At 39.3% G+C, this 25,129-nt stretch overlaps 2 protein-coding genes across 4 annotated transcripts in view; one reads left to right on the top strand and one right to left on the bottom strand.

Moving 5' to 3' along the window:
- Positions 1 to 25,129, bottom strand: part of CENPP (centromere protein P) — a 329,199-nt gene that overhangs the window by 116,253 nt on the left and 187,817 nt on the right. The gene's annotated exons all lie outside the window — the stretch shown is intronic.
- Positions 24,676 to 25,129, top strand: part of ASPN (asporin) — a 43,269-nt gene continuing 42,815 nt past the window's right edge. Inside the window, exon 1 of the mRNA XM_034775709.1 lies at positions 24,676 to 25,077. Within this exon, the coding sequence (XP_034631600.1) occupies positions 24,976 to 25,077 (102 nt within the window). The 5' untranslated portion in view covers positions 24,676 to 24,975. The remainder of the gene's footprint in view (positions 25,078 to 25,129) is intronic.

The following is a 25,129-nucleotide window of genomic DNA, read 5'->3' as shown; positions in this document are numbered from 1 at the left end:
GTATCTCCAACTCCATTGCTAACTAACAGTTTTTCATTACCATTCTTCAAACATCTCATTGTATACTCCCCATTTTTAAACTGTTCAGGAATCTTGGAAGAGGAACAATTAAATTGAGCCTTCTAATGTTCTACAGTTTTAAATTCCACTGTTACTGGTAAACTGTCTTTTTTATTGTGTTCAGTGAATCAAATGAACAATGCAAAATGTTAAAACACAATTTCCATTAACAGCTGTCACTGGAAATTACCACAAGTTTAGCAGAAAAAGGAGTGCTAGTAAGCAATAAGCACTGACCAAAAGCAGAGTGGGTCAACTTGTCACAGATCAAAGAAAAGGCCTGGAAAGTCCCTGATGACATGACGAAGATATTTCTATAAATTTAATTAAAGGAAAATAGAAGTTTAGCTCTGTGATGAACTGGGAAATTTGTATTTTTTTTGTTTTTTTAAATAAATATCACATTCCGTCAGCTCATCTGGTTGATACAAACCTGCCTGACTCTCTGGAATTGAAAAAGGTTGATAAGGGGAGAAACCAACAGAAAACAAAACAGTAGCAAAGAGATGTCTCCTTGAAGAGATTTCTCTTCAATGGGAAGAAACTACCTGGTTGGTGAGAGTAGTGATCAAAGGTTATCCAAAAAACGCAGACTCTAGAAAAGGGAGAGGTTTTTGGATGAGCTAGGAGAAGCTGACAGGTTGGGAAGATGGAGAGAGAGACAAGGCAACGTACACCATGAGCAGGACGGGCTGGAGTTAGCTGGGATGAGGCCAACTTGCAAAGGTGTAAGTAATACATGGTGTAAGCCTTTCAGTGTTGTTACATTTTGTTTTAAATGCTTTTTATCTTTTAAGTAATGAAAAAATGACACTTTATTTTGAAGAAGCAGTTTCTATATCATTGCAAATGTATGCTGTCACAGGAATGCAGAGAAAAAGGGGTTGCTAGTGCCCAATACTGCTGGGCCTGCAGAAGTAGTCATGATTAATACTCAGAGGGCAGCAACAAAGGTCCTGGTCCAAGAGTGGGCAAATTGCATAATTCCCCAGGAGTGAAAAAGATCTGAGGTCTGACACCTGTGGTGGAGAGACCCAAAGAAGGGACAGCGGTGTAGCTAAGTAAGTAACCATGACAAGTTGTATCCATATGAAACATATTTTAAATCATTTAATAGAAAATTTACTTGTAAACAGAATTATTTACTTAGTGGACTTTACTGTCATTTCACAATATACCTTTAAGCAGCTATAATCTTGCCATGACATACTAAAAACATCACAGTTATAAACTTCATGGAAAAACAGATGAGACCAAATATAATATCCTGTTTACCTATATACATTATAATTTAAACTATATTGAATTGTATTTAAATTACTCAAACTGTCTTTTCCTATTTTTCAACAAATATTTCACCAATGTGTAATTACGTCCTATATTAAGATTATTTGTATAAAACATATTACATAAAATTTATTAGCATACAATGAGGCACTATCATAGGTAAAATTAAATAATCAAAATAATCTCATGCAGCATAGCTGCTACTAAACATATATTTGCTCTTTTAGAGTGAAATTCACTTCACCAGCATAAAGCCTGGGTAATCTTTTTAGCACTTGATATGGAACAGTTACAGTAAATGGTTCTTTGAGATATACTGTCCATATATATTTCACTCTTGGCACCCCACTGTGCTTGAGATCAGAATCTTTTGGCCAGCAGTGTCTGTTGCCACTGAGAATCCTTGGGCTCATACCAAGGGCATAAAGGGCAGAGCAGACCAAATTGCCACTCAGTTCCTTTTCCCATACAAAATCCATATGTTATAGGACTCCATTGCAGCAGGGAAGGAGGGTGGATTGTGCTCTATATATGGACAACACACCTGAAAGAACCACATTTGTTGTAAGGTAAGTAAACATTTCTTCTTCTTCAAGTATTTGTCTGTATATATTCCACTCTTGGTGAAACATAAATAGTGATCTGATACCAAGGAGGTCAGAGACGATTTAAATAAAGATTGCAATGCAGCTCTGTCAAAAGCAGCACCAGATCTGGACACCTCTACCAAAGAAGTGTCTCGTAAAAGCATGGACCAAACCCGACGTAGTTGCTCTACATGTTTCTGAGACTATGTCTACCAGCAGCTGGAAGGTGTGATTCCTAGCTCAGGTAAAAGTACATGTGCTAGCTCTGCTCAAGCTAGTGCACTAAAAATAACAGTGTGGCCAGGGCGGCACAGGTGGTGGCTTAGGCTAGTCACCTGTGTATGTACTCAAAAGGCATTGAACAGCATTGTACTTGGGTGGCTAGCCTGAGCTGCTCCCCATGGTGCCACAGCCATACTTTGTGCTAGCTTTGAGCAAAGCTAACACATGTTTGTCTACCTGAGCCGGGACTCGTCTCTCAGCTTCTGTGTAGATGTACCCTGACACAGGTATGCCTCTCAAGGAAGCCACAGAAGCTGTTTGACCCCTAGTGGAGTGAGTTCTAATCAGCAATGGGGGAATCTAAAATGGCTAGCTTGTAACCATTTAGAAAGTCTCTGGCCCTTCAGTCTATCTGCATGCAGCAAACAGTCTCAGGGAGACTTGGTTCTATGTAGATAGAATGATAATGCCCTAAGAAGATCCAGAGTGTGTAATCTGGCCTCTCGCTAATTGGAATGTGGTTTCAGGAAGAAAACTGGTAAATGGATTAAGTGAAAATCAGTTACTACCTTAGGTCTGAACTTGGGATGGGACCTAAGGGTAATCTTGTTCTTACAGAATACCATACATGACGACTTACCTAGACTCAGTCTCCTGTGCATAGTGGCACATTAAACAACCCACTCCTTCTACTGCTGTCTGTCCAGAGCAAGATGTTGAACTCCATCAAAAGCTGTCTCCATGAAGGGCCTTCCATAAAAACCTGCATTTCTCCATTCTTCAGGCTGCTATAATTACAACTAAGAAAGCTGTAATCATAGACAAATGTAATGGGGGACCAAGTTGCCATGGGCTCTAAAGGATGTCCCATTATGCCTGTTAGGAGCACATAAAGATCCCAGGCAGGAGGAGGTTCCTTAACTGGGGGGAAAGCATTCGCTTTAGGAATCTGGTCACAATTGGGAGGGAGAAGGCTATGTTCTGGATGGGAGGGCAATTTGAGGCTATGGCTCCCAAGTGTACGCAGATAGACCTAAAAGAGAGTTCTGAACTCTTTATAGACAGAAAGATGGAATCTGGAAGTCAGTAGGTGATAACTGACATTGTTCAGCCCCAACTTCTTTCACTTGGCTGCCAAAATTATTCTAGAGGAATCTTTTCTACTTGGGAGCAACATATTTTGGACATCAAAAGAACATGATGTTCTTTCCATCTCTGTCAACCAATCAGTAATTAGGCTGAAAGGAGTAGGGTGGATGCTCCCATTGTCCTGAGGTTTTAAGTCTGACAGGAGATGTAAGGGTCTCGGGGGATGAGCTGATGGTAACTTCAGATCTGGTACCAGAACTGCCTTGTCCAGGCTGGGTCTGGTCTGTTATGATAACTGTGATCCCATCCTGTCTGATCTTCCTTAATACTCTCAGAATCAGAGGGACAGGAGGGTAAGGATACATCATTTGTATTGAAGAAGAAATGCATCCAACAAGGATGCTGAACTTAGGCCTTCCCTGGAGCAGAATTTTAAATATTTCTTCTTCTCTATTGCAAATAGATCTATGAATGGAAGATGATTATTTCTCACTAGTGATCCATTAAGAATTGTCTGCTTAGACTATCTGCCGGGGCATTTTTGCAGTCCTAGGAGGTGAGGGTCTATGGAAGATTTTTTTTCTCTAATGCACTAACTCCAGAACCATACTTGCTTCCTGACATAGAGGGGAATGACTGGGCTTCTCCTTGTTTGATTAAATAAAACATGGTTGTCGTGTTGTCAATCATAATTTCAGACACTGAAAGATAGGTAAGAAAATGGCACATGCTCATTCAACTGAGCTCTAATACATGCATAGATTATAAAGCCAGAAGGAACCATTGAAATCATCCAGTCTGACCTCCTGTATAACACAGGCCACAGAATTCCCTGAATTAATTTGTTTGAACTAGAGCATATCTTTTAGAAAAACATCCAATCTTGATTTTAAAATTTCCAGTAATGGAGAATCCACCATAGCCCTTGGTAAGTTGTTCCAATGCTTAATTACCCTCACAGTTTAAAATGTGTACCATATATTTCTAGTCTGAATGTGTCTACCTTCAACTTCCATTGGAGCTTGTTATACCTTTGCTAGACTGAAGAGCTGATTATCCAAGTTTTGTTTCCCATGTAGGTACTTACAGACTGTGATCTAGTCACCCATTAACCTTCTCTTTGTTAAACTAAATAAACTGAGTTTCTGGAGTCCATCTCTATAATGCATGTTTTCTAATAATTTTCATGGCTCTTCTCTGAGCTCTCAATCTATCAACATCCTTCCTGAATTGTGCATACCAGAATTGGACACAGTATTCCAACAGTGGTCACGCCAGTGCCAAATATACAGGTAATTTAACCTCCCTATTTCTACTTTCAAGAATTGCATTAGCTTTTTTGGCCACATTATCACTCTGTGAGTTCATATGCAACTGGTGATCTGCCAGGTAAGCCTACACAAAAATGAGAAAGCTAGTTAAACTGAAATTAAAAGAAGCAGTCACAAGGGTGAAATACCTGCAGGTTGCATGTAAACTATTGTAAAATACCATAATAAAGGCTCAAACTAAATGTATCCCTCAAAAAAGAAAAAACAGGGACTTTAACTTGCTTGGATTTCAGGCCGCTACTATTGTGATAAAGCCATGCCCATGGGCACTCAGTATCCTGAGTAGTTTTCTAAAGATGCAACTCCATATTGCACCGCACGATACATGCCAGTCTCCTGCACAATCTCAATGTTTTTTTATGTGCAAGAAGATTAGGGATAGGTAATTGTGAGTACACGCTTCACGCATTTCAGAACATAGCTGAAGGACTCAGGGTCCATCTCACCACAGGCCCTACCCAAAGGGTAACATACCTGGGCATTCAACTGGACTCATTTCAGGGTTTCTAGGTTACCCACAAAGAAGTTGGAATTGGTCATGGCACTGATATGGCTCTCACAGGGGCAAAGAAAATTACTCTGAGGGAACTACAGGTGGTCTTTGGGCACCTAAACTTGGCATTCTGGGGTTGTGGCTCCCAGTCAGGCATTTTGTGATAATCCGGCATCTACTTCTTCTGCAGTGCGAAAACCCCACTGTTTTATCAGAATGACAAGGGAAATGAAGGAAGATTTCGAAGTGTGGGAAAGATTCCTGGAAGAGTTCATGGATGTTTCAATATGGCGTTCAGACTGGTTGCTCAAGACTGAGCTGCAGGTATAATCCAACACTTCTGAAGGTATAGGTTTTGGGGGTAACTTTCAAGGTGAGTGGTGTGCACAGAGGTGTCCAGAAAAATCACCTTCTTCAAGTTTTTTCTTATACTGGTGGAAGTCACTAGTTGGGGGAAAAAAAAACCTTTCAGAACAAGAAAGTCCCTTTCTGGTGTGGCAACCAACTCATGGTCCATATTGTAAATAGACAGTCAAATAGGACTAATGAGGCTGGTGAGGGCCTTCATTTTATACTGCCTGTGGTTTAACATCCTTTTTTATGCAGTGCATGTTCCAGGAACGGATAATGGTGTTACCAACGCTCTCTTGATTTCAGGACAACAGATTCTGGGAACTTGCTCTCTTGGCCATCAGGGTTCTGTGGGCAATGCCCCAACAACTCTGGGACATTGGTTCATGACAGCCATAGGACTGTCGAGGATGGGCTTCCTTGTGGATGACCCATATATTCACAGCTGGTGGTGCAATATGTGGTGCCTTTGACTCACTAAGGCTGAAGTCCTTACACTATCTCTGCTGTCTAGTGGGCCTGTCCACCCGGAGTAGGTTGGCAGGTTTCTCAATCCCATGTGGGCATTTCATAGTAAAGAAACTCTTAGAAAAGTGATCCAGGAGGGGTGGGCGTCAGAAGGACAACAGGTTACCCCTAACATCGGAAACCCTTACAAAGCTGTCAAAGGCTCTGTCTGGGGCTGCGGGAGGAAGGCCATGTTATTTAAGGTGGCATTTGTAGTTGCCTTCTTTGGCGCTTTGAAAGTGGGCTGGTGCCTATGGCAGCTGCAGAATGGTCCCAGAATGGTCTGCAGGACTGATATCCCTGTGCTTAAGGTACTCAAAAACAGACCAGGTTAAAGGCACTGGAAATCAAGGTATTACAGGACTTACGTCCTCACCAAGGAAAAGATGTCAGGGAATGGGAAAACATAATTAACCCAATATGTTTATTTGTTTCAGAAGCTATCCAGAGCGTATGCAAGGTTTGGATTTGTGGGCCCACTATAGTGTACTGGGCCTACAAGAGGGCGGCCAGGATGTCAGCTGGATCTCAGCTGGGCTCCAAGACCAAAGTGGTTCGCATGCAGAAGAACTATGCAGTGGGATCAGCTCATGCCACTTCTGCACTCACTGACAGGCAAGGGCTAGGAGCAAACTCAGCCCAGATGGAGAAGACTAGGAAAAAGGTAAATAACAGGGTCAAAAAGATATTCCTGGAGAAAGGGGATTCAGTGATACAGCACAGGGACATCCATTAAAATCATCCAAAAGTTTTCAGGGATGATGGAATACATCTGCCAGATGGAGATGCTGACATACAGCTAAGGCACATGCAGGCATAGATTGGGCAGGTATTGTGGTACCAGGTGGAGTGGTTGGATGTAAAGCAACCAAGTCGCTGGTGCCCCCCCTGTGGATGGCTTCCAGTGTGGTTAAAAGATTAAAATGAACGGTTCCCAGAGGTAAAAGACCTGGCATTTTGGTGAAGGGCCTTGGGCTCATGTGATAGGGTGAGACCTTATGGCCCTCGTAGGCTGATATCAGACCTTGTGGCCTTTGCAAGCCAAGGTCCCTACCCTGCTGCACCCTCTATCCCCCTCACAGGGTTGGGGACGGTGCTAAGACTCAGAGAGAGCTGAGTCCTGGGGTATAGGCTGAGGTTATGAGTTATATGAAAAGAAGCCCTGTAACCCTGGCACTAGTTATGGGTTATATGGTAAGGAGCCCTGTAACACCTGCACTGGAACAAATTAAATGCCTGATATAGGAGAGTATGGGTGATGGGCAGGTAGCGCCGCACCCCATGTTCAAGTCTAATAAAAGTTGTGGCCTGGTATTAATTTCACACATGTGTCTGTCATCATTTTGCTGCTGTGTCCACAGCAGTTCTTCAAGGGAGTCAACAAGCATGTGGACAAGTATATGGTATACTTGGACTTTCAGAAAGTCTTTGGTCCCATGCCAAAGGCTCTTGACCAAAGTAAGAAGTCATGGGATAAGAGGGGAGGTCCTCTCAGTATCAGTAGCTGGTTAAAAGATAGGAAACAAAGGGAAGAAATAAATGGTCAGCATACACCATGGAGAAAGGTAAATAGTGTGGTTCCTCAAGGATCCGTACTGGAATTGTGCTGTTCAACATATTCATAAATGATCTGAAAAAGGGGGTGAACAGTGAGGTGGCAAAGTTTGCAGATGACACAAAATTATTCAAGATAGTTAAGTCCAGAGCTAAGAGCCTTGTATTGGCCTTGGCGACAACATGGCAAGGTGAATTTCATACTATAGGTGTTAATTTACAAAATGTAATAGATAGTATACTTACAAACTTGAGAGAATTTGAGAGTTTTGATTCTCAGTCATACAGTATTTTCATGTATTGCAAATAAGTTTGTTAAACAAGGAAAAGATCAGACAAGGGAAGTATGAGCACCTGATTTCCTCTGCCAACAATATATTTCCCTTTTTATTTACAGACATGAATGAACTTCTAAAATGTGTTTTAAATGACATTTTTTTCCACATTGCTCTTTGTCAATTTATGCCATATGCAAATGTCATCTAATCAGTTGAAACAGACATAAGAAAATACTTTTTCATAGTTAATGCAGTAAGAGAAGAATTTGCAATTTGCCAACAAAACCGTACACTGTATAAATGTTGACTTTCTATGTTAAGCAGTTATTTTAAACAAATTAAATTACCAACAAATAAAACCTGCAGCTGACATTTCTGTTTCATTCACACTTGGTTGCTAAGTACTGTATTTTCTGGCGTATAAGACTACCTTGTAACCCAGGAAAATCTTCTCAAAAGTCGGGGGTCGTCTTATATGCCGGGTGTCGTCTTATAGGGCGGGTGCTGAAACTTCCAAGCCGGACTGGAGAATCTGCGGTCACCGCATATGGTGGGGGGAGCTCAAAAACGGCCGCGGCCGCATCCCCGCCGTATGCGGCGACCGTATGAAAGCAGCAAGGGCGGAGCAAGCTGCAGGCGTCCGGGACGCCCGGGGTATGGAAAAAAGAGAGAGAGCGGCGCTGTGTCCAGAAAAACACGCGGTAGCGCAAACACGCCTCTTTCACCTGTCGCCCTTGTATCCTATTACCTCCTTCTCTGCCTCTCAGATCTCGCTCCTGAGGACTGCAGTGAAGCGGCACAGGCACGCATGTGCGAGATCTGAGAGGCAGAGAAGGAGGTAATAGGATACAAGGGCGGGCCAGACGGGTGAAAGAGGCGTGTTTGCGCTACCGCTCTGATAGTCTTGGAGACAGGGAGGGCTGGGCAGGCAGGGAGAGCTGACCAATCCAAGCAGGCTTTGTATACAACAACCAGCCAATCGCCGGTAAGGTACATCGCTGTTGTATACTGGGTACCACATACAGTACAGCACCAGTATCTGTACCTGTTCATACAGTATAGCACCAGTACATACAGTACAGTATACAAATTTCCAACAGTCAAAACCCCATCATGGCTCCACCAGCAAGAAGAAAGAAATATGAAGCCAGTTTCAAACTTACAGTTGTAAACTTTGCCATGGAACATAATAACTGCGCTGCTGCAAGACAATATGGAGTAACAGAAAAGATGGTTCGGGACTGGAAAGCAAATGAAAAAGCATTAAAGAGTATGCCAAGGGGTAAGTGTGCATTAAGAAGAGGCACCCCACATTGGCCAGAACTCGAAAAACATGTAGCAGACATGGTGAATGAGCATCGCCAAAACGATTATGTAGTGACACGAAATAAAATACGTTTGTTTGCACTTCAGTGGGCCAAATCTAACCCAGATCACAGCAACAGATTTAAGGCCACTGTATCCTGGTGTACTAGATTCTTGGGAAGGCATAATATGGTACTGAGGCAAAAGACGAAAATTGCCCAAAAATTACCTGCAGATCTTGATAGCAAAGTAAATAGTTTCCATCGATACGTAATACAACAGCGCACTAAACATGGCTATGCGTTAAGTAGTATTGGAAATATGGATGAAACTCCAATGAATTTTGATATGGTTGGAAATAAAACTGTCCATCAAAAAGGTGAAAAAACAATTTTAATTAAAACAACAGGACATGAGAAGTCCAATTTTACAGTGGTACTAGGATGCACAGCTGATGGCGCCAAACTGAGACCAATGATTATTTTTAAAAGAAAAACAATGCCAAAACTCAAGTTCCCTGTTGGTTGTTTTATACATGTGAATGAAAAAGGCTGGATGGATGAAGAAGGGGTAAAGCTATGGCTTGATAATGTATGGAGCAGGCGACCAGGTGGACTTATTCAAAAATGTAGTCTACTGGTGTGGGATATGTTCAGGGCTCATTTAACTCCCAGCACCAAGCAAAGGCTTGCAAGACTAAACACAGATGTGGCAGTTATTCCTGCAGGATTGACATCGTTGGTACAGCCACTGGATGTGTGCCTAAACAAGCCATTTAAAGATCGCATTCGAGAACAGTGGAATGAATGGATGGTTAGCGGCGAAAAGTCATTCACAAAAGGAGGAAACATGTGTGCTCCACAGTTGGATGTTTTGTGCAAGTTTGTCATAAAAGCCTGGAATGATATTGATGCAGAAACAGTAATCAAGTCTTTCAAGACGTGTGGCATATCAAATTCATTAGATGGTATGGAGGACGACTACTTGTGGCAAGATGAAGAGGAAGCTGAAGCTGAGACCACACCATCTGATACAGAATTCGATCCATACGATGACTGCCTTACAAATGTATCACAAGATGTCATTGATGTACTTATGATATCAGATGACGAACAGGAGGATTTTGAAGGCTTTTAAAGGGAAACTGTCACGCCAGCAAAACCTGTAAAAATACCATAGCTTGCAGTTATGATGGGCGTTGCTAACTCGCCAGGGACTTGCCCGGCACTTGCTCTCTCTCTATTGTTTGTTATCTTCCTCCTATCATCATCAGTTCCAGTTTGGTTGACAGCTTAGAAAACAAACAGCATGGCAGCTCCCATGGGTTTATTGTCTTATCCTTCCTTTCAGCTTTAGAGTGAATTAGGAAAAGTTTAATCCACTTGCACTGTTTTATGTTTACATGTTTGATGACAAACAGCCTTATGTTTATAAGTGACAGTTTTCCTGCTAAGTACCTGCATGTCATAAGCATTTGAATTAAAATTACCATATTGAAATCAAATCTGATGTTTTTTTAATTTTTATTTGGTGTGCGTTGGAAGAGGGGTAGTCTTATACGGCGAGTATATCCCAAACTCTATATTTTAACTGGAAAAGTTGGGGGTCGTCTTATACGCCCAGTCGTCTTATACGCCAGAAAATACGGTACATTTCTTAACTATCTAATATCTGACACAAAGAAAGTATGGCAAATTCTTAGATTTTGGTAAGATGGAGGTATTGAAAAGTGGCTGTCAAAAATGTAAATACAAAGATAAAATTCTTATAAAATATTTGTCAGTTTAAAGTAGAATTAAATCTTGCTCATGTCTCAAGTGAAAAATGTATTCAGTGATCTCATTCTAGTTCGCATTTGTTTACATAACTAAAAACCATGAAGGAATTTTGTATAAATAGCACTCACTGTTAACAGAAGCTCAATACAGCAATATAATAAACACTGCACATCAAATAGTGGTGTATGAAAGGACTATGTTAATGAAGCATGAAAAGCATTTACCAGAAAATAGTACAAAGTTTCTTACATATCATCCTTTATGAGTGGAAGAGGGGAATCTGGGCCTTACTGTCTCTGGCCTGGCTTTTTAAGTTTTTTTGGGGGGGAGGAGGGATAGCTCAGTAGTTTGAGCATTGGCCTGCTAAACCCAGGGTTGTGAGTTCAATCCTTGAGGGGGCAATTTGGGGATTTAGTTGGGGATTAGTCCTGCTTTGAACAGGGGGTTGGACTAGATGACCTCCTGAGCTCCCTTCCAACCCTGCTATTCTATGAAAAGGAGATGGGGGCAGTGAGGGCCATGTCTCTAAGGATAGAACAAGAAGCAATGGGCTTAAACTGCAGCAAGGGAGGTCTAGGTTGGATATTAGGAAAAAATTCCTAACTGTCAGGGTGGTTAAACACTGGAATAAATTGCCTAGGGAGGTTGTGGAATCTCCATCTCTGGAGATATTTAAGAGTAGGTTAGATAAATGTCTATCAGGGATGGTCTAGACAGTATTTGGTCCTGCCATGCAGGCAGGGGACTGGAGTCGATGACCTCTCAAGATCCCTTCCAGTCCTAGAATCTATGTCTCAGTGTGAACTGGTTGAGGGCATGATGTCAATAGGCCAGTACATATAGAGATGAAACACACAGAGGCATGCATAGTTCCCAGGATCATGGGGAACAAGAAAAAGAGAAGGGCTGAACCTGTCAACAGCATCTTTCATGAAGAAATACTCATGGATTAGAAAGATGCAACGGATATTAGCTCTCTTCTAGCCCAGCTTCTGGTATGTCCCCCTGTATGTTCTACATTTTCAAATATATTAATTTCAATTACAACAGAGAATACAAAGTGTACAGTGCTCACATTATATTTATTTTTTATTACAAACATTTTCACAGTAAAAAACAAAAAAATGTATTTTTCCATTCACCTTATACAAGTACTGTAGTGCAATCTCTTTATCATGAAAGTTGAACTTACAAATGTAGAATTATGTACAAAAAAATGTAAAACTTTAGCACCTACAAGCCCACTCAGTCCTACTTCTTGGTCAGCCAATCACTCAGACAAATAAGATTGGTTACAATTTGCAAGAGAAAATGCTACCTGCTTCTTGTTTACAATGTCACCTGAAAGTGAGAACAGGCATTCTCATGACACTGCGGTAGCCGGTGCTACAAGATATTTATGAGCCAGATGCGCTAAAGATTCATATGTCCCTTCATTCTTCAACCACCATTCCAGAGGACATGCATCCATGATGATGACAGGTTCTGCTCGATAACGATCCAAAGCAGAGCGGACCAATGCATGTTAATTTTCATCATCTGAGTCAGATGCCACCAGCAGAAGGTTCATTTTCTTTTTTGGTGGTTCCGGTTCTGTAGTTTCCATATCTGAGTGTTGCTCTTTTAAGGCTTCTGAAAGCATGTTCCACATCTTGTCCCTCTCAGATTTTGGATGGTGTCATAACTATAAAGGGAAGGGTAACAGCTGTCCTGTGTACAGTACTATAAAATCCCTCCTGGCCAGAAACTCCAAGATCCTTTTCCCTGTAAAGGGTTAAGAAGCTCAGGTAACCTGGCTGGCATCTGACCTAAAGGACCAATAAGGGGACAAGATACTTTCAAATCTTGGCGGGGGGGGGAAGGCTTTTGTTTGTGTTCTTTGTTTGGGAGTGTGTTCGCTCCAGGTTCTCCACATCTTTCTAAACAAGTCTCTCCTATTTCAAACTTGTAAGTAAATAGCCAGGCAAGGCGTCTTAGTTTTCCTTTGTTTTCTCAACTTGTAAATGTACCTTTTACTAGAGTGTTTATCTTTGTTTGCTGTACTTTGAACCTGAGACTAGAGGGGAGTCCTCTGAGCTCTTTAAGTTTGATTACCCTGTAAGGTTAATTTCCATACTGATTTTACAGAGATGATTTTTACTTTTTCTTTAATTAAAAGCCTTCTTTTTAAGAACCTGATTGATTTTTCCTTGTTTTAAGATCCAAGGGGTTTGGATCTGATTCACCAGGAGTTGGTGGGAGAAAGGAGGGGAATGGTTAATTTCTCCTTGTTTTAGATCCAAGGGGTTTGGATCTTGATTCACCAGGAGTTGGTGAGAGGAAGGAGGGGAATGGTTAATTTCTCCTTGTTTTAGATCCAAGGGGGTTGGATCTGTATTCACCAGGAGTTGGTGGAAGGAAGGAGGGGGGATGGTTAATTTCTCCTTGTTTTAGATCCCAGGGGGGTTGGAACTGTATTCACCAGAAGTTGGTGGGAGGAAGGAGGGGGAATGGTTAATTTCTCCTTGTTTTAGATCCCAGGGGGGTTGGAACTGTATTCACCAGGAGTTGGTGGGAGGAAGGAGGGGAATGGTTAATTTCTCCTTGTTTTAAGATCCAAGGGGTTTGGATCTGTATTCACCAGGAAATTGGTGAAGGTCTCTCAAGGCTACCGAGGGAAGGAAATTAGCCTTGGGATGGTGGCAGCGGACCAGAGCTAAGCTGGTAGTTAAGCTTAGAAGTTTTCATGCAGGCCCCTACATTTGTACCCTAAAGTTCAAAGTGGGGATACAGCCTTGACAGATGGCACTTCAGATTCTTAAACCTTGGGTCAAGTGCTGTAGCTATTTTTAGAAATCTCACATTGGTACCTTCTTTGCATTTTGTCAAAGTGTGAAAGTGAAAAGCTGTGAAACTGTTCTTAAAATGAACATGTGCTGGGTCATCATCCGAGACTGACATGAAATATATGGCAGAATGCAGGTAAAACAGAACAGGAGATGTACAATTCTCCCACAAGGAGTTCAGTCACAAATGTAATTAACGCATTTTGTTAACGAGCATCATGAGCATGGAAGCATGTCCTCTAGAATGTCCTCTGTTGGCCGAAGCATGAAGGGGCATACGAATGTTTAGCATATCTGGTATGTAAATACCTTGCAACTCTGGCTACAAAAGTGCCATGCCTGTTCTCATTTTCAGGTGACATTTTAAATAAGAAGCAGGCAGCAGTATCTCCCGTCAATGTAAACAAACTTGTTTGTCTTAGCAATTGGCAGAATAAGAAGTAGGACAGAGTGGACTTGTAGGCTCTAAAATTTTACACTGTTTTGTTTTTGAGTGCAGTTATGTAACCAAAAAAGGAATCTGCATTTGTAAGTTACACTTTCACGATAAAGAGATTGCACTTCAGTACTTGTATGAGGTGAATTGAAAAATACTATTTGTTTTGTTTATCATTTTTACAGTACATATATTTGTAATAAAAAGAATAATATAAAGTGAGCACTGTGCACTTTGTATTCTGTGTTGTAATTGAAATCAATATTGAAAATGTAGAAAAACATCCAAAAATATTTAATACATTTCTTTTGGTATTCTATTGTTATATTTTTTTTAATTGTGATTAATTTTTTTAGTTAATTGTGTGAATTAACTACAATTAATTGACAGCCCTAGGCAAAATATGAAATATCTGTTTGAAAATCAAACAAAACCAAGCACTGATAATATACTTAACTGTCAGACTCGTTCCCAAACATGTACATTCCCATTTCCTTTCGACATGTGTTACACATCCTTGTGACCATTTCTTAAGTTACATTATCCTTCTATTGCAGCTAGCTAACAATAAATCCAATGCTCACTATCCCAAGGGTAAAAGTTGTGATTTTGTTTCCTTTGGCACCATCCAAACATTTTGAATGGAAAAAAAAAACAGAGAATGTGTGAAATAAGATCTCTGGTTCAATGAGGTCAACAACCTCTGCGAGGCTCAAACTATTATAAAATATACTGTATCAAAATTTCTGTCTAGAAATAGTGAGGATGTCAATCACAGAATTCTCATAAATTTATTCAACAGATCTCTTTTCCCATCTAAGCAACAGGACCTGGTATGTTAAAGTCTGATCAAAATGTATTTAGATATATTAATAATAGAATATCAGGGTTGGAAGGGACCTCCTGAGGTCATCTAGTCAAACCCGCTGCTCAAAGCAAGACCAATTGCCAGACAGATTTTTGCCCAAAATGGCTCCCTCAAGGATTGAACTCACAACCCTGGGTTTAGGAGGCCAATGCTAATACCACTGAGCTATCTCCCCCCCCCCATAGAACTTTTTATATGTTCTACAAACATTAAATGAAGTTTTATTACATCAATCTAAGCACCAAACAGCTTGCAAAGTTAAAATAGCAAGTATGGCTATTTGGGTTTAAGAACCTATGTTTCGATCTCTTCTACAATTATCAAAGGTAAAATTCAATGACAATGTTCTCCCTACATTTATATTCAAACACTGAGTGATTTTATATAAATCGAAGCAGAAGGCCCTCTTTGCTACGTCCTTTCTTGATCACTGTGGACAACACCACCATCCTGTCTGTCACTCTGTAACCTGGGCATCATGTTCAATTTGGACTTTTCTGTAAGACCTCACATCCAGGCAGCAAACTAGAAGGAATTAAGCCTTAGAGAAAAGCCCTAATTAGGAGCTCACCTGTGCAGGAACAGGTGGGACTTCCATAAAGCCAGGAAGCAGACAGCAGAAAGGGGCTGCTGGGAAAGGTTGCAGTCACTCCTGGAAGGGGAGGAAGTGTTTGAGGCTGCAGAGGCACATAGCCTGCAGTTACTCCCTGGGAGGAGGGAGCGGTGAAACTGGTAGACTCAGAAAAGGAGGGAAGAGCCAGAAGGTTAGGAAAGGGCTCAGAGAAATGCAGCAAGGTACACAGTACAACAGACCTTGACTGCTGACTAGAGAGTCCCTGAGCCTGAACCCAGAATAAAGGATGGGCCCAGGTTCCCCAACTAGCCACTGGAAAAGTGGCACCGGCAAGGCAGCGAGTAGGAAGACTGCCTGAACCTATTTGTGAGAAGAGACTTTCCACCTATGCCACAATGGGAAACCACAATAGTGACCTAGCTGGAGGGCAGCAGCTTCTGGAGCGAGAAAGGGGCAGCAGATAGAGGCGGAGGAACGGTGTGCAACTGCAGGAAAAGGTGTCAACTTGGTGAACTATTCCCCAGAACGGCCAGAAGGAGATGCCAGTGAGTAGAGGCCCCGTCACACTAAGCATGTCTGTTATTAGTGTGTTTGGCCTATGTTTGTTCCTGGATTGGTGCAAAACACCAACAAAAACACCAGCATAGGAGCAGTTAAAAGCAAACCTCTATCAAGTTTCTTTAAAAAAGGAAGCAGATAAATAAAAGAGAGACTAATTTAAAGGTGCACTTTCAGAATCTTTTTATTATATTGTCAATGTAAAAATAAAAATCAAATTGACAGTGTCCCTTTAAATGCAGTGAAAATTTTTAACAAAAGGGAACATGGGAGACTAGAAAGTGAAAGTTAATGGGACAGACAACCCTAAGCTCTTGAAGAAACTGCTTTAAAAGAAATAAAGATAGAACAGATTTTTCTTGGACTAATGTATTCTCTCTCCTTCTTCTATTTTAACAATGACGTTTTTGTTTTGCTCTACAGTGCAGTTGAATAGCCAATATTTCTACAGTTGTGGTCAGATATTAGTTCTCTGAGAAGACTCGTCTTGGAAAACACAAATCAGCTCTTATATATTTTCCCTATGAATTGCTTTCAGGTTCTTCAGTATGTGTGAAAAAAAGTTCCCACAATGAAGTATAAATTTATTCTAGTGTTGTTACATACAAAGCCTACAATTTTCTGTATGTGTACTCATTATGCTCTTGGAATAAAAATACTTGCAGATTAATACCACTTTGTAGATTAACATTAAATGTATCTAAGCAATTTTTAAGATTTTATAATTTTAAGAAATATAGAAATGTTCTCTTCAAAATAGTCCATATTCTAAAAAAGCAGTATTACACAAAATGTAGTTGAGAATAGGCATTTGAGGATAGAAATTAATATAAATTAAAATAGGTATTTAGACACTACAGTGATGAGCACCATAGAAATGCCTATAAATTAATATGATAAAGAAATGAATAAAATACAGATTTAATGTATTAAAAATACAGTGTTATTAGATCATAAATTCAGAAGGCACTAGTAAAGAATCACTTTCACCCAAGTTCTGTAATTTAACTAGCAGACTGTTTAAACTGTGGCTTACAACTCTCCTTTCAGGTAAATGAACTGGAAAAAGGACTCCAGTAGCTAATCTAAAAAAAAGGGTGGACGGGAAATACCAATATTGACACCTTTTTAAGTCAATTTCCCAACCCCCGCCACATATTAAATCCTCAATTATGAAATCTTGTGTGTAGATATGCACAACTCCCATCAAGGTTACTAGTTATAGGTATAGACATTCTAACCCATTAATATGTTCATAAGCCCATTTACAATCCTAAACCTTTTTTCCCCCTAGAATACTATTTCACAGACCCACATAATCATCCATTTTTATGCTCTTTTAAATATGGGAACTCACTTCTAAAATCATTTCCAAATTATTATAAACATTCCTAAATATACAACCAATATCATACATAGCGCAGCTTAGGCTAAATGTATCATGGGTATATAATAGTCATCACACTTCCTCACAGTTATGACAATTTCCATCTGCTTATGTGGTAGACACCTGTAGCTTATATATCTGTCCACTAGTTATCTCCCATGTCTCATGTTTACCTCTGGGAACTGATCCCTCTGAGCCTCACATGCACACTGGACACCAGCTGCAAGAAAATTACCACTTATAAATGTACAGCTTTTAAATTCTTGTCCTCACTCCTCGTTAAAACTAAAACCGGGCCTCCAGAATGCTACAAGGAAGGTGAAAAAATCCACCATACACCTTGCAATCTTGCCCCAAGGGAAAAATTCCTCTTTGGTTATCAATTGTTATCAATCAGACCCACAGCCTCTTGGAAACAATGGTGTATGAAACTAAACCTCCATTAGATTTCCGGGAAGCAAATACCACAGAAAGACTGCTGCATGCCCACCCCTGATGATTTCATACATAGTGAAGGAGACAATCAACTCTCCCTTCCCTGCCATAGCCTAGTTAATGGGTGAGAGAAAGATGGAGAAATCTCCTCTGCTGCTCCAACTTCCCGGTCAGGCGGGATCTCCATGTGTGATCTGGGGGACAGGTAAGAGAAGGTGGCTTTGGAGCAGCTGAGCCTGCCCCTCTCTTCTGAGGACCCCAGGTGTCATCTACCCCATGCTGATCTGATCAAATATGTCCCACAATCAACCAGGAGGGGGAGGGCATTTTCTTTCATATCCACTGATTTTGGTAGGCATTACTGCAAAAAGAAGGCAATTCTGTAGTGCACAAAGAAATTACATGCCAATAAACAGGTAGTTACTTGGGAAATCTTATAGGGGTTCTATGTGTGTCAGCCAGTGAAATCACCATAAACCTGACAGAATACATAGCACTATGATCAGCAGGGTGTAGACTGGACAATTTATAAGCTTGAGAAACGGGCAACTTAATCCACCTAATGACAGATGTTTAGGCCTGGTCCTAATCAAAATAGCTATATTTGTACAACCCCTACTGTGTTTATACCCAGCGAGTACACTTACACTGGTAGAGGGAAAGAACCTTTATACTGGTATAACTGTGTCCACACTAGGGGGTTGCACCACTTTAGCTATAAAGGTTTCAAATCAGTACAGTTCAAGTAGTAGAACAACTAGCCCTTTTATCTTATCTTATATGTTGAAGTCATAATTAGTAATAATGTCTCATACTTGGAGACATTATTCAATCTACAATCATAACTTGACTTACAGTCATTGCTACATTTTAACATACTTTCAGATTTTAAAAAAGTTAACAAAACCTCCACACTTGCTTGTTCCTTTTCTTTTCAGTAAGCTCTGGGGTAGATCTAACACTATAATAAAATAAGGTTGCGATATTCAAATACATCTAAAACAGCTTGGAACTGATCACCTACTGAAAGTTAGTTGGAGTTGGGTGCTTAACTCCCTGAGGCATCTTTTTTTGGGGGGGAGAAGAAAGACATCTAAAGCATTTTCAGCATCTCTTGTAAAACACCACCATCTTAATAAAATATAATTTATATCAGTAATATTTAACCCAATTGTTCAAAATCGTAAGTTAGTTTCCATCCTATAAAAATGTTATAATACATAGTATATTTAGGGACACATCACTCATTATCTCCTGGCAATCACAAAATACTGTATTACCCAAATAAGCTTTGAGCACCAGAACATGATTCTCTTCGTAAATGTCCTACTCAATAAAAAGAATTCCACATCAATGCTGCAAAAGACAAACAAGGCAAAAAACAACCACATATTTTCTTCTTCATAGAACTAAGCATACGGTTGTTACATCATTTAGCAGGCATTTACTTTGAGTACTTGAGTTGCATTATTACTCAATAGCTTCAAAAGTGCATCTCTCAAATTTACTGTGTTAACAAATGTTATCCATCAGGGGAACAATTACAGTCCCAGAAAATGGTCTGTTTAATCCATTGCTCTCTCACTTTCTGAGCAAAGGATATTTTATTATTTTATTTTATGTGGATGAAGAGACAGTTTATTACTCACAGTATTTATAATGCATTTCACATTCATTATCATGAAACCATGAAACAGTCTTATTGCAACAAGAATAATTTGTTCACATACTATAAAAGTGGTATAATTCGCTCACCTCTTCAGAGATTACTCATTGTACATATACTTGCTGACCAATATCAAAACTGTTTAATATCACTGCTAGCAACACAAATGGAAATTATTCCTTCAGTAATATGTGCCATCAGCTATCAAATAGTTTATAAAGCAACAAGGAATTTTATTTTCCAAACCATACACACATTTAATATGTAATCCTGAAATTATGTTTCTTTCAGATTACATGAATGATGCCAATTGAGTGGTGAAAGTAACATATTATTTTGTGCATTTTTGTAAGTATGAAAATCCATTCAAAATTGCTCTAGCAAACTTTTATAGTTACCAAAATAGGGAAACCAAAAACTTAAAGTACTGACATTAAAAAGTCTATAAAAATATACAAAGATCTCTAACAATCTATTTTGGCATTGTGTGTTACCTTTTATATAGGCCGTTAAATCTAGAAGTTTTTCTATATTCCCTTGTGACATTTTTCAAGCTTATAGACATGCTGGAATACAGCTGCAATGCAACATCCCACGGTGGGTCACTTGTAGTAAGGGATTGAATCTAGAATCCTCTGGATCTAAAATGATGAGCCTCTATTACCTGATCTAAACAATTCATATCTGTTATGGCTATAGTGGACTCAACCATTATTTTTTAAGCTGAAGAAAATGTATCGGGAATGGATGGAGAAAGTGAATATATTTTACAGGTTTACCAGTCTCTTATGTATGGAGAACATGAAAAAATGGGTGTTGCCATACCAACTATAACGAGACTAATCAATTAAGATGGGCTATTATCAGCAGGAGAAAAAAAAAACTTTTGTAGTGATAATCAGGATGGCCCATTTCCAACAGTTGACAACAGTTGACATTTTTTCATGTTCTCTGTGCATACATATCTTCCTACTGTATTTTCCACTGCATGCATCCAATGAAGTGGGTTTTAGCCCATGAAAGCTTATGCTCAAATAAATTTGTTAGTCTCTAAAGTGCCACAAGTACTCCTCGTTCTTTTTGCTGATACAGACTAACACAGCTACCACTCTGAAATAAGCCCAGTTCCATCATCCTCTCCTCATAAGTCATGTGCCCCAGCCCCCAATCATTTTCGTTGCCCTCCATTGGACTGTCTCCAATTTGTCCACATCCTTTCTGTAGTGGGGGGCCCAAAACTGGACACAATACTCCAGATGTAGCCTCACCAGTGCCGAATAGAGGGGAATAATCACTTCCCTCGATCTGCTGGCAATGCTCCTACTAATGTAGGCCAATATTCCGCTAGCCTTCTTGGCAACAAAGGCACACTGTTGACTCATATCCAGCTTCCTGGCCACTGTAATCCCCAGGTCCTTTTCTGCAGAACTGCTGCTTAGCCAGTCGGTCCCCAGCCTGTAGCAGTACATGGGATTCTTCCATCCTAAATGCAGGACTCTGCACTTGTCTTTGTTGAATCTCATCAGATTTCTTTTGGCCCAATCCTCCAATCTGTCTGTATGTATGCCAATAAAAGATTTAAGAATACCTTTTATGTCTTTCGGGAACTTGTTGTTGAGTTTTGAATTGCTCTTTTATTCATCTAGCAGATGTCAAACCAGAAGCACTAATCTTATGGAACTCTGTCACTTAGGCTAGTAGTGTACTGCCCAAACTCTCTTCTTCATTTGTTCTCCATGACCAAGCATTTTATAATTTATTTATTGTTCTGAGAATACGTGTCTAAGTGAGAACATTCATATGCTTTGTAAAACAGAATTCAGAGAATGAATTTAGTGAGGTAATTCCTTCCTGTGTATTATTAATATTTCCTGAAGTTATATGTAAACTTTTCCATAATAAGAACATGTATCTTTCAACAAATTTGGTTTAGAAGAGATCCTACAAAGCAACCTACTAAATGTTACATGCTCACCTTCTGAAAGAAATGTAAAAACTCAGCTTCTCCAAAAACAGATAACAGGTTTGACAAAACATGTTTGGAGACAAACATGCAAGTTGCAATAAATGATGTTTACAACAATGCCAAGTTATAAGTCTGACATTTTGCTGTTTCTAAAAGTAATTTTAATGACATTTCACACAAATGGAATGGAAACTATAACTATTTTAGTTTAGAGATGCCAGCTTCTAACATACTAATTTATTTTTAAGAGGAAAAAAATGTAACACTCATTAAGAGACCATATAGTACCACCCCACGCGTCACCTTCACACGCCCCAGAATGAAAAATTGGTTCATTGCAAACAGAGAATTTAAGCATCTCTTGTAGCTTGACGAACAAGTGTTTTTAACATTACTCTAAGCAAAGGCTTTGATCTATTTTACTGCTGTTGTACAATGAATCATGGAAGTATCTATGGGCTTGAATAGACATTTTTTTCTTAAAACTTCCAAGCCAATGCAAATAAAAAATAGCTTTAAATATTGCCCTTAGAGCTGAAAGCAAGAGGACTTTGTAGCAAAGACTCATGTAGACAGATCCATTGTCAACTACCCTGTCATATCATTGACGCAAAAAAAGATATGTCAAGAACATCATACATATATTGAGGAAGTGAGAGTTTTACTTTTTAAATTATGTTTCAGAGTATAAATTGGTTCATTGCAAACAGAGAATTTAAGCATCTCTTGTAGCTTGACGAACAAGTGTTTTTAACATTACTCTAAGCAAAGGCTTTGATCTATTTTACTGCTGTTGTACAATGAATCATGGAAGTATCTATGGGCTTGAATAGACATTTTTTTCTTAAAACTTCCAAGCCAATGCAAATAAAAAATAGCTTTAAATATTGCCCTTAGAGCTGAAAGCAAGAGGACTTTGTAGCAAAGACTCATGTAGACAGATCCATTGTCAACTACCCTNGCTGCACTTCCTTGTTAACAAAATAAACTAATTTAAGAAGTACAGGAGTACTTGTAGCACCTTAGAGACTAACAAATTTATTAGAGCATAAGCTTTCGTGGGCTACAGCCCACTTCTTCTATATGCATCCGAAGAAGTGGGCTGTAGCCCACGAAAGCTTATGCTCTAATAAATTTGTTAGTCTCTAAGGTGCTACAAGTACTCCTGTACTTCTTAAATTAGTTTATTTTGTTAACAAGGAAGTGCAGCGTTAGCTTGATTTTGTGTTTCAAAACAGAAAACTTTTCCTAGAATCTAGTAACTGTCAGACTCAGTAGCTTGACACAGGTTGTGGAGCCTTTCAGCAGTAAGTCGGTGGTTTGACTTCAGGCCAGGTCAAAAGATGTAGTTACTCAGGGCTTGTCGACAGGGTGCAGCTATGCACAATAATGGAATGTGATTTGTAAGGTACACTACTTGGTACTTTAATGTAGTACTGTTTCAAACAGTGCATGAGGGAACTATTAGTGTGCACCAGCAGGGTCTACACAGACAAATTAGTGCGCAACATGTTAGTGCATTTTAGAAATCATACTCCTTTAGTGTGCATTGCTGTCCCAGGTAGACATGATCTTTACAACTATTAAATTATCTATGTGAGCATGATTGTGTTCTCAGTTAATTTATAGTGGACAAGTATCCATATTACAAAAAAAATTCTCATAATGAGAAAGTTTGTAAGCAGTATCAGCAGACAGACCAGCAACTGATTAGGCATGGAGACTGAACTACTTACAGACCTCTTTATCTGGCCTCTCCAAGTTACAGTTGGAGACTGTTGACAATTTGCATTGCCACTGCTCATCCTGTACCTTCTGTAGAAGTAATAATACAAATATGCATTTACATAGTGCCTTTCACTAAATGTTGTCAAAGCACTTTTAAAAGACCAATAGCCACATTTTACAGTTGGGGAATCTAAGATACATTGCTTAAACCCACACAGGATGTCAACAGAAAAAACAGAACCTAGGTCTCTGGACTCCTATGTCCCTCTCTAACCAGTGGACCACACACTGCAAAACTATCACTTTTCATTAACACTTAAAAATTAAAGAAGAAAACTTTTTTGTTCTGGTTAATTGCATGTCTGAAAATCATGTGGTCACGTTACTGTACGCTTGAGTTTACAGCTCTTACGAACATGCTCAAAAACACAATACACGGGCATATTTTAAGATATTAATCATACACTATTTAGTTTCAACATGTTGATAATTAAAGGTAGAGATGAAAGGCTTCAGGCTGTAAAGTGAGACCACGTTTATTTTTGGTTTCAGATATTTTAGTTTATAAGTCAGATGCTAAAACAACTTTTCAGAAAAAAGGTTTGAGTACATTAACACATACATAAAGTGTTGATGCAATAAATTTATGTTTGTTGTATACATAAAATTAAACAAACATAATGACTTTGCACATCTACACAGAGAGAGAGAGAGAGAGAGAGAGAGAGAGAGTGAAGAATCAAGATGAACCACGGAAGTGGAAGAATAAACTTTCCATTTTCAAATAGTGCAAATAGTGTGGTCAAACTTGAGAAAGCCCAGAACTTAACTAAAACCAAAACATATGACTGCATTCAACATGTACTGGCTTCTCAGCAAAAAAGGAATATGTCATGTTATTAAAATGCCATGGTTAGTCTCCAAGAGAGAATCTGTATAGTCAAGAGTTACATTAATCATTTTCATGTAAACCACCTTTATAAACAGTGGACATTAATGAAAACTTATTTTGCCTTCCACTAAGACTTGTATACAAGCTTTGCAAAAAAGACAAAATTCAAACATACTGGAAGGTTTTAAGGACATATGACAACATAATTCTAATGATACATATCCAGAAACCAAATATAGTCACTCTCAAAGGAAAAAATATTCATCATGGCCACATTCTATAGCGCTGATTTTATTATACAACAAATAAATGTGTCCAACAAAGTTTCTATGCCACAGCTGCAGTTATGTAATTTCTCAACACTAGAAAGCTGTCTTTTGATTGCATTATATACTGGTCTTGGTTTGTGCTTCATCCAATCAGAAGTTAGTCTATTGATAAAAGTAGCATTTGTTTTACAGAATATACTAATTTTATATGAATAGCCTGCTATGTCATTAACTGAAATTAATAAATTAAGTAAATTGCTTAAGAACAAGCCAAGCAACCGTCTGACTATTTCATTTGTGATTAAAAATATGGACTACATTTTGAGGCAGTATTAAAAAAAATCATCGTTGATTAGGAAACTTCTAGGAGCCAGTTCCTCTACACTAACCGTCTCTTCCATGTAACTTAATGTCAAAGAGTCATAACGACTCTATCAGAGGTACTATTTTTTTCACATCTCTAGTTTTACACCAGGATATTTAAAAAATAAATAAATCCTTGTTCATAAAATGGATATTCAGCAATGTAATGAAATTTGATGCTGGGAAACAATTTACTTTAACTATTACATTAACAAAGTGCAACAAGATCACTTTTCACTTCAAGAGTTCAAATCTTGCAGTTAAAAAGGTAGGTAACATTTTCTCTACAGTTGTTAAATGATAACTATGGTTCAGGAAAT

Source organism: Trachemys scripta, chromosome 7 (assembly GCF_013100865.1).
Source record: "Trachemys scripta elegans isolate TJP31775 chromosome 7, CAS_Tse_1.0, whole genome shotgun sequence".
Taxonomy (NCBI): domain Eukaryota; kingdom Metazoa; phylum Chordata; order Testudines; family Emydidae; genus Trachemys; species Trachemys scripta.
Note: the sequence above shows the minus strand (reverse complement) of the source record. Positions and strands in the feature narration are given on the sequence as shown.